The 14,213-nt window shown below is 40.2% G+C and overlaps 1 protein-coding gene across 2 annotated transcripts in view; it reads right to left on the reverse strand.

The window, feature by feature from the left end:
• LOC149851219 (calcium-transporting ATPase 5, plasma membrane-type-like) overlaps positions 1–14,213 on the reverse strand; it is a 217,144-nt gene that overhangs the window by 174,206 nt on the left and 28,725 nt on the right. For both annotated transcript variants that reach the window (XR_016430781.1, XM_089999263.1), the window contains exons 2-6: positions 11,950–12,066; positions 11,818–11,863; positions 8,811–8,926; positions 8,594–8,725; positions 8,377–8,466 (exon numbers count right to left, since the gene is read on the reverse strand). Coding sequence is in view for 1 of the 2 variants with exons in the window: in XM_089999263.1 (XP_089855389.1) it covers positions 8,377–8,466; positions 8,594–8,725; positions 8,811–8,926; positions 11,818–11,863; positions 11,950–12,066 (501 nt within the window). In the remaining variant the exon portion in view is untranslated. The remainder of the gene's footprint in view (positions 1–8,376; positions 8,467–8,593; positions 8,726–8,810; positions 8,927–11,817; positions 11,864–11,949; positions 12,067–14,213) is intronic.

Raw genomic sequence — 14,213 nt, forward strand, 5'->3', positions numbered from 1 at the left:
TGACATTCATAGACCTTTGCTTTTTAACTAAAAGTCAAAAAGCTTTTTGTTTTAGAGAGTCGTTGGACCTCCAACGGCTCTATTTAGAGTCGTTGGGAGTCCAACAACTCCCTCTTGGCCTCACCTTTTATGTTATAAATATGGGGTGATTTCCCCCTTGTAAGATAGCTTTTGTGTGGGTATTTTCCCATTGAAATAAAGATTATTTTTTCATTGCTTTGCATACCCTTTTTTGGATATATTTGTATGAACCCTCGTGGTTCTTCTGAGAGTGTGTTGCTTATGAACCTTCGTGGTTCTTGTTAGAGATTTTTTTAGTATCATTTGAAGATTCGGTCGTGGGTCTCATCTTCTTACATGGTATCAAAGCTTGGTAGTGATCAAGCTATTCTTATGGGCGATAAAATTGTTGATGAACCGACGTGCTCTGTTGGAAATACAAGAAAGAGTAAGGAGGAAGGAGAGAGCTTTCAGAAATCGACAACCTGAATTTTCTTAATGGTTGCGGTAATGCTTCATTAGTCTTAATAGGGTAACAATACTTTTTACATGGACGAAAGTGCCCTGTATTTGTAATACATATTACATTAGAATACAAAACTCGTGAATGGATATGAATGATATCGATCCTTTATTAGATCCATATCCGGTCCATATTCTAATACCCTCCCTCAAGTTGTGCATCGGAGTGAACCATGTGCAACTTATTCTTCAGATACCATAAACGGTGACTTGTGAGACCTTTTGTAAACATATCAGCAACTTGGTCTTTTGAAGACACATAAACTGGTTCAATCTCTTTGTCTGTTATCTTTTGTCTGATGAAATGTTAGTCAATCTCAATATGCTTAGTCCGACTGTGATGGATAGAATTGAATGTAATTTGTATAGCACTTCTATTATCACACATAAGTGTCAAACTTGAGATATTCTCTCCCATCTTTGTAAGTAGATGTCTAATCCAGGTCACTTCTGTTGTAGTAGCTGCCATAGATCTATACTTTGCCTCTGTACTAGATTTGCCACAGCCTTATGTTTTTTTCTACTCCATAAGACAAGATTTCTCCCAATAAAAACACAGTATCCTGAAACAGACCTCCTCTCATCTGGATCCCCTGCCCAGTCTGCATCTGTATAGGCCAATATGTCATGTTTTGGTGTCTTCCATGAAGATTGAATATATATGAGTCCATCACCCACCGTTCATTTTAGATAACAAAGGATGCGTTTGACAGCATCCATGTGACCAGTCTTCGGTTAATGCATGAACTGAGATACCTGATTAACAGAATATACAATGTTTGATCTAATAAAAGTAAGGTATTATAACATACCCACTAAACTACGATACTTGACTGCATCAGGATATAACTCACCATCACAAATAGTGAGCTTTTGGTTGACAACACTAGGTGTGGGTAGAGGTTTATAATCTGTCATTCCTTCTTTAGCCAGAAGATCAAGAGTGTATTTGTGTTGAGTTAATGACATTTTTTCATCTTGTCTGTCCACCTCTACACCAAGAAAATATCTCAGTTCCCCAAGATCTTTCATTTTGAACCGCATACTCAATAAAACTTTAATTCGTCGAATGTGGTCTAGAGCATTACCAGTGATCACAATATCATCAACATATATAAGTAAGAAAACCATAGTAGTACCATTCCTATATATAAACAGAGAATGATCTAATTGGGAACGAAAGAAACCATGGTTCTGAATCTCTAAGGAGAAACTTTCAAACCATGACCTGGAGGCTTGCTTCAAACCATACAAAGCTCTGGTTAATTTGCATACATATTCTTTTGGGTCTCCCTCTGCATAACCTTGAAGCTTCTCCACGTAGACCTTCTTTTAAATCCCCATGAAGAAATGCATTTTTAACATCAAGCTGACTAAGGGTCCACCCATGTTCAATTGTCAGGCCAAGTATAATGCAAATAGTTCCCATTTTCACCACTGGGCTGAATGTCTAATCATAATCTTGAGCGTATTCTTGAGTGAAGCCTTTGACAACAAAACGTGCCTTGTACCATTCAATGCTACCATCCGGTTTATATTTAATCTTATATACCCATTTTGAACCAACAACATTTTTATCTGGAGGACGGCCAACTATCTCCCATGTTTGACACTCATGAAGTGCCTCGATCTCCTCATTCATCGCTTCAATCCATTTGTTGGATTAGATAGCTTGATAAAAACCAAGTGGTTTATCGTGTTTTTCAATCTTGGATAGAAAAATCTGAAAATCCATAGAAGAGTTGTCATAACTAACCCATTTTTCAATAGGATGCCTTATCCTGCCTGATCTTCTTGGTGCTTCTTTATTATTAGACAATGCCACGTGTTCTCCAGTAGGTACATTTGTCTGCTCTCTGGGTCTCCTGGTATAGACATTATCTTTGTATCTCAAACATTCTGTTTGTGATGCATCATATTAAATTGTCTCACCATGTATGCTTTCAGGGGCCAAAGTAGTATGTTCGAAAGCATGTGAAATAAGTTCAGCACTGATCCATGGATAATATCAATTAGCAACTGCATCAATATGTTCACGATTGACGTCAGCTTTATTTCCCAGAAAACTATTTTCATGAAAAATAACATTTCTAGAAATTCTAATCTTCTTATTGGCAGAATCATAGCACCTGTAACCCTTGTGTTCATCTGTATAACCTACAAATTGGCATATAGAGGCCTTATCCTGAAATTTGGTTCTCATGGATTTATCAATGTGTACATAACATGTGCATCCAAAAACTCGTAACTCAACATAATCAGGATGTACACCAAATAGAACATAATAGGGAGACTGAGCTTCAAGAATAGGCAAAGGAAGACGATTTATCACATGAGTAGCAGTATGAAAAGCTTCTGTCCAAAGATTAATAGGCAAGTTACAACCATTCATCATACTCATTGCACTCTCCACAATGTCTATGTTTACGTTCCGCAATTCCATTTTGTTGTGGAGTGTACGGGCAAGAAACTCTACGTTGTATCCCCATTATCTTAGAGGAAGTCTAAAAGTTCTTAGGAGGTGCAGTCACTTTAAGAATGAATGGATCAAGACTTTCTGTTCGAAGTTTAGGATTCATCATCATTTCTCGGCTCCGTATTATCCTCAAGGGAATGGTCAGGTAGAAGCCACCAACAAGATTTTGATCCGCATTCTGAAAAGAACGATGGAAACAGGCCATGATTGGCACGAGAATATGCACGATGCACTTTAGGCGTATCGAACCACCATTCGGACTTCAACCAACGCTAGTCCTTCAGAACTTATTTATGGGATCGAGGTAGTATTTCCTCTCCACGTTCAGAAGCATGCATTCAAATTCGCATCGCTCATCGAGCTCCCACTTGATCAGTATCAACAACAAAGGTTGGTACAGCTTGACCTGCTAGACGAGAAGAGACTCAAGGCAGCAGAACATGCTCAAGTTTATCGTCAGAGGATAGCTCGAGACTATGTCAAGTCTGTCTTTGAGAGAAAATTCTGAGTTAATGATTTGGTGCTCAGATCGGCAGCTCATCTCAAGCATCGACCACGGGGCAAGTGGTCACCCACGGGGGTTCCCCTCTTACGCAGAAAAAGGGGAACCCCCGACTCGCTCTCTCTCTCTCTCTCCTCATTGTTCTCTCCCCGACCTCGAGCTCCCCCTCTCCCTGGCGACACCCAGGCGACCTCCTCTCAGAGCTTAGCTCTCTCTCTTCTCTCTTTGTCCTTCGATGGGGCTGTCGGCCCTCCTGCCTCACCCCCTCTCTCGGTCTCTTTGGTCTGCAGGGAGGGGCGTTGCCCCCTCCTTGCACTCTTTCCACTCCCCCCCCCCCCCTCTCTCTTTGACCTTTTAGTAGAGGAGGGGCTCAGACCATACCTAACCCTCTTTTAGTAGGGAAGGGGCGCCGCCCCTCCCTACTCCCTTTTTTCAGCTAGAGGGCAGGGGCAATGCCCCGCCCTCCCTATTTCCTCTTTTAGGGTGATGCCCCCCTGCCTCCTCCCTTTCCGTCCTGAGGGCAGGGGCGCAACCCCTGCCCCCTTCCCCTTCTTTTGTCAAGCCGATAGGCAAGGGTTGTACCCCTACCCCCTTTTTCTGTCAGACCGATGGGCAGGGGCGCAACCCCTGCCCCCTCTTCTTTTTTGTAGTCGGGCAGGGGCGTGACCCCTGTCCTCTTTCTCCTTTCGAGGATGGTGGGCAGGAGCGCAGCCCTGCCCTCTTCAGGTTCGGCCCCTCGTAAGTATCAACACTTTGTCTTTTATGAGGAACGCCCTTGTGCCATTTACGTAGTACAACGAACCTTTTAGCGCACCCCATCGACGCAACGAACTCTATGTGTGCACCGAGGCCAGAGAGAGGGGTTACCTGAGGATCGCCGACGACAGGGTGATTGTGGCGAGCAACAAGAAGGTAGGGCGAGCGGGTTTCGACGTCGGAAAAAGGAAGAGAGACTGGCGAGGGCGAGAAGAAGAGGGGAAAAGAGGTGTTGCGCTGCGACAAAGGGCGGTTTCTCGATGGTCGGTGGTCGGACATAGGGAATGGGAGAACGACCGAGGGAGGAGAAGGGGAGGTCGACAAGGTCGCGTCGACCTGGTCGACGAGAAGGTTAGGGTCTGTCGGTCGATGGGTCACCGAAGCTCGAGGGCGGAGGGGGGAAACCGAGCACCAGGAGGGAGAGAGTTACACGAGAGAGAGGGGGGGGTTAGGGTTTTCTCGAATGAGAAAACCCTGCCCCCCCACCCCCCGTGTTTCTTAAGTAAACACGGGAGGAGGGGTATCGGGTACCCAGCTCGAGTCCGGGTTAGGTGCTCGGCTCAGGTCCGGGTCGGATCCGGATCCTACAAAAAAATAGATTTTACACAAATGACTCGGTGTCCTCAGTTATCGGAGTTAAGGGACAGGACTACCAAAAATTATCCTAGGTGGTAGATCTCATGGACTTCTGCAAAAGTTGGATGCATCCTTGCTACGAATGCCTTTGGGAATCCTCTCTCGGTCACCGACCGTCCCCTTAGGAGTGGACTCAACTGGTTCCCCGGGTTATCAAAAATACAAAGAATAATAGACCCCCGGGAAAAACCCAGTTATTTCTATGTTTCTCCTGTGCGTACCCTCAGGACAGTTAATATCGAAACAAAGTCATTTTGTTCATTTCATTTCATTTATTTCAACTGTTTGTCATGTATAGAATCTTGTATGCAAATCATGTATTTAGTCGTGTACGAAATAAAGTATGTGTTAGTACTGTCTTTTTCTGCTATATTTGTGCACCTACTAGTTTTTCATGAAACTAACTAATCTTATAAGTACAGGCGATGATCAAATCTGAGCGACAGGCGATGGCATGATTGCAAGATGGCATCAAGATCCCACTGTTTCTTCTGGCATTCCGTATCTTGGATACATCTTTTGGTTTAAAATTTTATATAAGGATTTCTTCAGGAAATCTCATTTTGTATCAACTTGAAGTTATCTTTTAATGCATATGGTTTTAAATACTATTTCACAGATGTAAATCTATTGTAAAATGGAAGCTTTACAGTAATATGCCTAATGTTTGTCGACTTGTGATTTCGAAAAGCGTTTTTGTTGTTTTGCTAAAACAAAAACTCTGAAAAATAAAAAAAAATCTAGTTTCTTCAAATTCTTCTAAAAGTTTACAAGTTTAAAATTTTGGAGTGTTACAGTAGTGGTTAAAATCCAAACCCGTACGGGGATGGAGGTCCAAATTTTAAGACGGGGCGGGGGTGGAGACCTTGTCCCCTGCCCCCGCCCTGGTCCATTGCCATCCCTATATTGGACCGACCTATTTACATGAGTTGAAATGACCAAAATGGCCTTGTTGGGCATTATATATATACAATTTAAGAGGTGCCTACAACTAACCGCTTCTGAATCTTTGCCTAGGGACTTAGGTCACCTAGGCACTTAGGTGAGCACAATTTACTACTAATTTGAAAGAGCAACACAATTTCTCAAGTTGATGTGACCATACTCACAAATATCGGTCTCGGATAATATAGGTTTAGTTGATAAATCTCGAGAAACACTCAATGTTTTGATTTTTTAATATAAAATGGTAGAAATAAGTAAGAAAAATAACATGTTTAGAGAATAAAATATGCATATGATGAAAGAAACAAGTAAAATATATAAAAGGAAGAAGAAAAAAGTAGTTAAGAAAGAGAAAAATAAAAAAGTAAAAGGTAACTCATGGTATCGTGATATTATTAGGTGTGGACATGGGGTTGGGCCAGGCCCGCCCGATAATGGGCCTGCAAAGGCCTAACAGGCTCGGATGCTCCGAGGAGCCGCCAAAAGCCCAACCCGACTATAATCGGGTTGGGCTCCTTTGAGGGTGTTTGTGACCCGCCGACAGCCCGCATATGCCTGATATTAACTATGCCCGTTATTGAGTGGGCTTAGCCCAATGTCCATCCCCTTTCCAGCTTTGAGAGAGAGAGAGAGAGAGAGATGCTAGTTCCAGTCTCACCCCCACTACCATCGTTATGGTCACTGCCTGCCACCGGCTGCAACCTTCTCTTCACTACTTATACTGCTACATAGAGAGCAATAGAGATGCTTCTTCCGGCAACCATTTTCACTACCACTGTCCCTTCCCACAGTCAACCCAGCACCCCCATTGTCCACCTTCCTGCTATCAACCCACCATGTTCAGTCCTCCACCGATGTACCATGGAGAGAGAGAGGAATAATGGAGGTAACTCAAAAAGAAAAGGAAAGAGGGGGACATGGAGAAGACCAGCCTGTTGCAATTGAAAGGTCAATCATGACAGTTGTCAATCAGGCCAGTCGTCTTGCCCTATTTGATCTAAGATTTTGAGGTTTAACGTATTTGAGTTTTTTTTAATTGGGACAGTAAAGCTCCAAGTCAGGCCGAGACCCCTGCTCAGGCCCGACCCAATAAGTCGTCAGGTCGGACCATGCCCAATTTTATTCGGATGGGGTTCCTTAAATTTGGGCCCAAGCCCAATCTAAGTCAAGTTGAGTACCCAAAGCACGACGGGCACCCAGATCCAATGCCCAGCGCCAGATATGAAAATATCACTATATCTATAAATGTTTGATATTTTCAGAATATCGTGATATTTTGCCTTTAATATCGTTCTATGAATTTACAACTATATTATTGCTATATTTTCAAAATGTTGCCTATATCTATGACTATGGATGTGACACACCAAATCAATTATTTATGGTGAAAGCTGACAATTTTCTTTCACCAGGAAGCAAGAATCCCATTCTTTTTTGGTAAAAAAAACCCGCAACAATATAAGTCAAGTTCCTCGTGTCTATAATCATTCACAACCCATTATTTGGTTATACATTTTCAAATTAGTGCATCATATCCAAAGAACAAAGTCTAACACCAAATCCTTGACACAAATATAGAACCAGTACCTTTTCAAAGTAATACGATTAATACTGAAGAAAAACCATGATATCTACAAAGGTCATGAAACAAAGGAAAGTATAATCAGTGTTTTAAAACTCGCCGAGTCAACTCGTTGACTCGGCTGACTCGGCTCGGCTCGGCCCTCCAGCGAGTCAACCCGGCAAGGCAAACTCGGTTTGCCAAAGCTCGGGCTTGACTCGGCCTGACTCGGGCGAGTTTTGGGATGTTTGAAATTTGTTTTTTGAGTTTCAAATTACAGTTTCGAAATATATAAGTACATATATTTTAACAATTGTTACCCCCAGATTTTGTATAAAAAAGAAAATAAAAATCATTTAAAGATAAAAAAGCATTTAAATCCATAGAATAAAATCGCCATGTTGTTCGAACTACTGTTCACCCTGTGTTATCAACTTATTCTAGCAAAATATTTTAAAGAAATGATTGTCACTATATATGGTGGGTCAACTGTGCCTATGGTTGGCCATTTTAGGAACCTTAGGTAGTAGCAGACTGAACTCATGGTGACCAAATCCTCTAATTCAAGTCATGAATTAGTCAAAGTGCTTGTATAGATATCAAATTCAATTATTCAAGCAAACCTCTATAGCTCTTTGCAGTTGTTTTTATATTCTTACATACGTTTGGAGACTATGTTTACTCAAAAACATGGTTTCAGACAAATTATATATTGTTTTTCTTTTAGAATCAAAAGTTAACAAAACCCAGTCCGAGTCACCGAGTTGACCCACCGAGTCACGAGTCAATAAAGAACGAGTCGAGTTCCGAGTCACGGGTTTTAAAACCTTGAGTATAATTATAAAATTCAGAAAAAGATGAGAAAAAAGGAAGCTTCCTCTTCTACAGAAGCAAAAGCAATACTCTCATAAGAAATATAAAAAGCAAACAAAAAGAAATACGCAACTTAAGAAAGAAATAGAACAAAAACAATATTACCTCAGTCTTAATGCCTAATCCAAGTGAAACTGCAGCAGCTATCATTAGGATGATAAGCGTTGTATCTTGACAAGCTTCCCAAAGAAACATCTAAAAGAAGAGAAAGAAACAAATAATGAACAAAAACAGGAAATTTACTAGTTTAAAAAAAATGAAAAAATGCCATGCATGGCAGAAAGAAGCGGCGGAAGTATTAAAGTATAACTAAGAAACATACCAAAAAACTCCTCCCCTTTTTATGAGGATATGTATTTGCACCAAACGCCTCCCTTCGCAGCAATATATCACTATCATCTCCAGAAATTCCCTTGTCTAAGTTAGTTTTTAGCAAATTAGCTAGCCCTTCAACCTAAACACACTCTGTATAAGCAGCAGCTATAGAAAGAATAAAATATAGGAGCATCTAAAATAAGTTTTATGATTCCAGAACTTGCCCCGCCATGTTCTTGTAAGGAAGAGATATCATGCTCCCTAGTAAAAGCAGCAAGCCGCTGGCATCCAATTCCAAAGCCATGAGCAGCAGGGGGAAATTCTTCTGAAGGACCTGGTACTGAAGAAAGCAAAGGCAGATATAACAGAAAATTCACATTCATCAATTTTTGGACTGACAGAAAATTTAATATATGAGTGTATAATCTGTCTGAGACTATGCAAAGCAAAGCCTTAGAACCTATGTCACATGGGTACAGGTACGGGTGCGGGTACAGAGGGTAAGATACGGCATTTTAAAAAAATGCGGGTGCGGGGACATGGCTATATATATATATATATAATTATATATAGTGTGGGTCAATGTAAGATCCATATAATGGTTTATAGATCGAATGCAGTTTAGTAAAAAAATAATTTTATTGATGTTTTTAATAAATGTGAGGAGCAGAGTCAGCAGACTGATTTTTTTATAAAGAAAAGGGTTAACTGATATTTTCAATAAAAAAAAGGTAAAAAAGATAAAGTTATAATATCAAAAAATAAAAAAGAAACATGGGTATAAGAAAGAAGAGGGAAAGGGGAGCATTTGTCCAACTGCCTCTCTCTCTATCTATCTATCTTTCTCTCTCTCTCTCTGCGGGTCTGAAACCGAAGAAAAAGAAGAGAGGAGTCCGAAGGAGGAGAAGAAGAAAAAGGCGGAAGAGGTACACATCTCTCCCACCTTTTTTCTTTCTCTTTCCTCCTCTTCTTCTTCTCTATCTCTCTCTCACCTTCTTTCTTTTTCCTCTTCTTCTCTTTCTCTCTCTCGATGAGATAGAGAGAGAAAGGGGGAAAACGAGATGGGGAAGACGAAAGAGAGAGAGAGAGAGAGATGGGAAACCCTAAGAGAGGGAGAGAGAGATTGGAGAGGCAAGTCAAGAGGGACACAGAGATGAGAGAGGCGAGTCGAGAGGGAGACAGAGAGATGGGCAAAGCAGAGAGAGAGACTGAGTAGAGTGAGGTTGTGAGGGGGTTAGGGCACAGGGAGAGAGAGTGAGGGTTTTCATTGGGCCAGGTTAAAAAAGACCGGAATGGGTTGGGTCTTCGTTGGACCCAACCCAGCACAGCGCGGGACCCGATCCGTGGCATACCCGCACTACGCCCGGTGGCAGTACCCATGCCGACACAGGTTCAGCACTCTTTTAGGCGTGTCTTTGTTACTTAGGTTAGAACTATAAGTTTCAAATCTTAACAATACTAGAATTTTTATTTATGTTTTAATAATATTAGAAGTGTGTTTTTCAGCCCTACCAACCTACAGTCTCTGTTTTTCAGCCCTACCAACCTGCATTCTCTGTCTTTCTCTTCATACTTCATACCTTCTGGTACTATGGTGAAACTTATGATCGTATCAGAGCTTAGGATAAAAGATTGAAACTAAACAAGGTATGTTTGGTGAAATTTGATTTCTTTGTCTCAACCAAATTTCCAAACCCAATTCTTTCCCTCTTTTTTTTCTTGGGTCTTAAATCTCCTTTTCTTATATTTTCCTCTGATTTCTTACTAGGTTTCCATAATAATGTATGTTTTTTATTCTCAATTGTGTCTTTTTCTTCTAGTCTGTTGAAATTAATGTATGTTTTTTATTCACTGAAATTTCTAGATTTCGTATTACCCTGTGATTTTTACCTACCTTCTTATCTTACCTGTCACATGGGTACGGCTGTGAATACGGGGATGCGGCCATTTTTATCATATATATATATATAGACACCCACACTGAACCAGTCTTTTACAAATTCTCATGTATCTGAATGTATACCATACCTATGTCATATAGCACGTCTACCTACTGTCACTCATGAGAGCATTATTGTCATAAGGTCCACACAAAGGAGGCCCCTGTTAATGTTAGATCTCATATCGTCACCTGCTAATCTTGCTACCCAAGAGTCACACCGTCTTGGGTTGGATTCAATGAGAGGACAATCGTGACCCACAAATAACTAGCTAGAGAGGCAATGAACGCTCTTTTGGTGGTGGCCACCACCTCCATAGACCAGCCTTGCCCCTAGCACCCAAAGGACTACATCCACACTCAAGATCCCTAAATATGCACAAAGCCCCAAACCTCTAAACATTCCCCAACAATGGCCTTTTACTAGAAAATGACTCTGAAATGCTACACCACCACCTAACTCTAGCTGGCTATTGTAAGGCCATCATCACCTACAGCTTGCCCAGAATGGCATTGCTAAAGCACCCCAACAACCAACCCATAACCAAGCTTTAAGGTGTTGTTCCTAACTGTCTCTCTATACATGCATTCTTTATTTAACATTTCTCAAAATTTTATCATGACATCATTATGAACTCATCAGGCTGCAGCTTAATTTGTATTTTCTTCTATAATTTTTCTTTCCTGTCCATGTGCCTTTTATTTTACTATTTCATCCCATCAATGTTTTCTCAAGAATATCAAAATTATCAAAAATATCCCTAGATATTCCCTTGCCAAGAACATCCAAGATCAACGTTTGTGACACTCGCTTGTTGTGCCTTCATGTTTATACTCTACACACACAAATGTGTGTGTTTGTGTGTATATCTTAACATGAAATAATGTTTCAGTATGTCTGTGTGTATATCTTAACATGAAATAATAAAAGATGAATATCATCTCAAGTGCAAATGCTTGAGCAACAATTCTAAATCGCTAAAATTGAAAACAACAAATAATAAAACTAAGTTGAAATTAAGATAAAATCTAAATTGATGAGAAATTTTTAAAGGGAAAGTACACAAGTGAATACAAGATCTTAAAAGGAAATAGATAAATTTAATGGCACAGTGTTAAGTGTGTTCAACACCATTTTGCCCATATCCGTGAAGTGTCATTGTGTGTCCGAGTGTCATGTCATGACAACACGGAATCCACATGCTAAGTGCCCGTGTGACATAGTTAACATGACATTAAAGTATATGTCATAAATATAGATAAGAAACTGGATCGCAAACTGCAAACCATACAATGGGGGGCATTTGATTTCCCAGCCTCCTTGAACAAAAATGCTGCCTGACATGTCAAGAATAACAAGGTTCAGAAAGCAGAACAAAGATGTTCATGATGAAAACATATGTTGTTTAAAGATCAGCACTAACTCTTATTGCTTGAGCATGGGCCCTTATTTTTCTTCTTGTGTGCTCCTTTTCTTCTTCCTTTTTCAAATCTAGTGTGTAACGGAACCGGCGGGATGCATTCAACACAAGTGCAGCTTGCTGTTGAAAATAAAGTCAAAGAACAATGGCATTCCTCAAACGAGCACGTAAATATGAGAACTTCAATTGTCTACCAACAAGTAACAACTGGAAAGCCAGCAGTGAAGACCTATTATGCCAACCATCAAGTGGAAATGCACGAATGGAGTTTACATGTACAATCCAATGCACAAACAGCAACATTGAACATGTGTTTTTCAGTAATCACTAAAAGTCCAAAACAAACTTATCCAAAGGACCAATATAATTTTCATTTTCGACACATTTGTGACAGCTAGGGATGCAAATGGTTTGGATCCAGAACAGCTAAGTACATGAGTTGGATCCGATCGGATTTGGAACAGCCAAAAATTGCAAAGCCTCCATCCTGGATCTGACCCATTGGCATCCCTAGTGACGACTTAGATATTTTTGAAGCATCAGCCAATGATGATGTGTTTAACAAGGTGTAACTTCCATAGCTAACGTGCAGAACAGAAATGATAAAAAGAAATAACTCACTTATAGGCCAGAACTAACGTGTAGACTGTAGAGTGTAGACAATTGGTGGAGAATAGAGATGCTGTTTTGAACAAGGCACTACAGTAAGAGAATGCAATGCTAATGATCGACACTATTAATGATATTTCATATGACAGCTACAGATATGATACACCAACACCATTTAGAACTACAGGCACAAGCCTGCGCCTCGGACACAACCAATAGTGAGCTCCTTCCACTGCATTGTCAAGTCTTTTCAGTCTGGGTGCGAGCTTATACCTAATAGCCTAGGATGACAAATCACTTGTTCAATAAACGGACCAACCAATTCAACTATGTCATCTCATAAACATGCAAACAAACACCATTATAGCCTAACCATTTGGCTACATTTCAGGCACAAGGCAAACTTGGACCAGATCCACATATTTGGGGCTGGAGCAATCTGGGTATTACACCTTACGTAGAATTTCAAAAAACATTAATCTACCTCTTAAATCTGCTGAATCCAACGAAACAATTGGGATTATGTAAATGGCTAAACATTTACGAATCATGAAATCTGGAAACAGATTCCATGTAGCCTAACCAATTCAAAAAGCAAACTCTCCATATGATCATTACACCAGCACATATCAGCAGGTCAATTTGCCGCAGCATTACCATGACTATTCACTCATATCATCTTTATGATCTGTTTCTTATAGGATCACAGTACCCTGCATGTACACCTTGAACAGGATGGCAATAGCTAAGCTAGGACCACCATATTCACTCTTTGATGGAGATAAACACTGTTTGAAAATCTTGAAGCAGCTACTGTACATTCATCCCTTACATTCAGAAGAGACTCATGAAATTGCTTCTGAAGGAGTCATGTCATGTTTAATACTAGAACTATCCTTTTGGTATTTAAGTTTCTGATTCCAGTGCTAGATCCACTAATTAGTGTACTATCCAAGTACGGAACCTCAAACTACAACATGTAATGAACAATTACAAGGAGTCAAGTCATGTAAACTACAAAGCTCCAACCCCAAGAAAAGCACTTAACTGAAATGAAATAGGAGAACCAACTATTAAAAAACTAACAGTTTGTTAAAGATCACAGGTTACTATGTACATTGTGGCATATATGATCTTAGTTTGGGGTATGTTAATCACTATTTTTCATTAGTTGTAAGTAGCCTAATAAAGAGGCCAACTCTTTAAACTTGTTAAGATATATATACGTATATGTGTATGTATATATATACATATATATGTGCTTGTGTAAACCAAAATACCAATCAGGGGTATTTTGGTCTTTTCGTGTAATAGGCATCAGCCCCCTTTTTATTTTTTACTTTTTAACATTTTTATTTTTGTATTTTTATCATTCTTTTTCAGAATGATGGAACAGCTCTATATAGCTGTTGGAGCTGCCCCCAACGGTCACAAATGTGGAGCAGCCCAACAATCATATGGAGTTGTCGTCTTTAGCTCTCATTTGTATTATAAATAGGCCAGTGTGGCCCTTGTATTTCTCACTCTTTCAAGAGTGCTTCTATGCAATAACAAAGATTATTTGACCCTTGTGTGGGTGGTTCGACTATTCAATGAAGTATTCTACTTGATTGAAGTGTGTTCTTCCATGTTTATTGGATTGAATCCATTTCATTACA

This window comes from Nuphar pumila, chromosome 1, assembly GCF_984573655.1.
Source record: "Nuphar pumila chromosome 1, dmNupPumi1.hap1.1, whole genome shotgun sequence".
NCBI classification, from domain to species: Eukaryota; Viridiplantae; Streptophyta; class Magnoliopsida; order Nymphaeales; family Nymphaeaceae; genus Nuphar; species Nuphar pumila.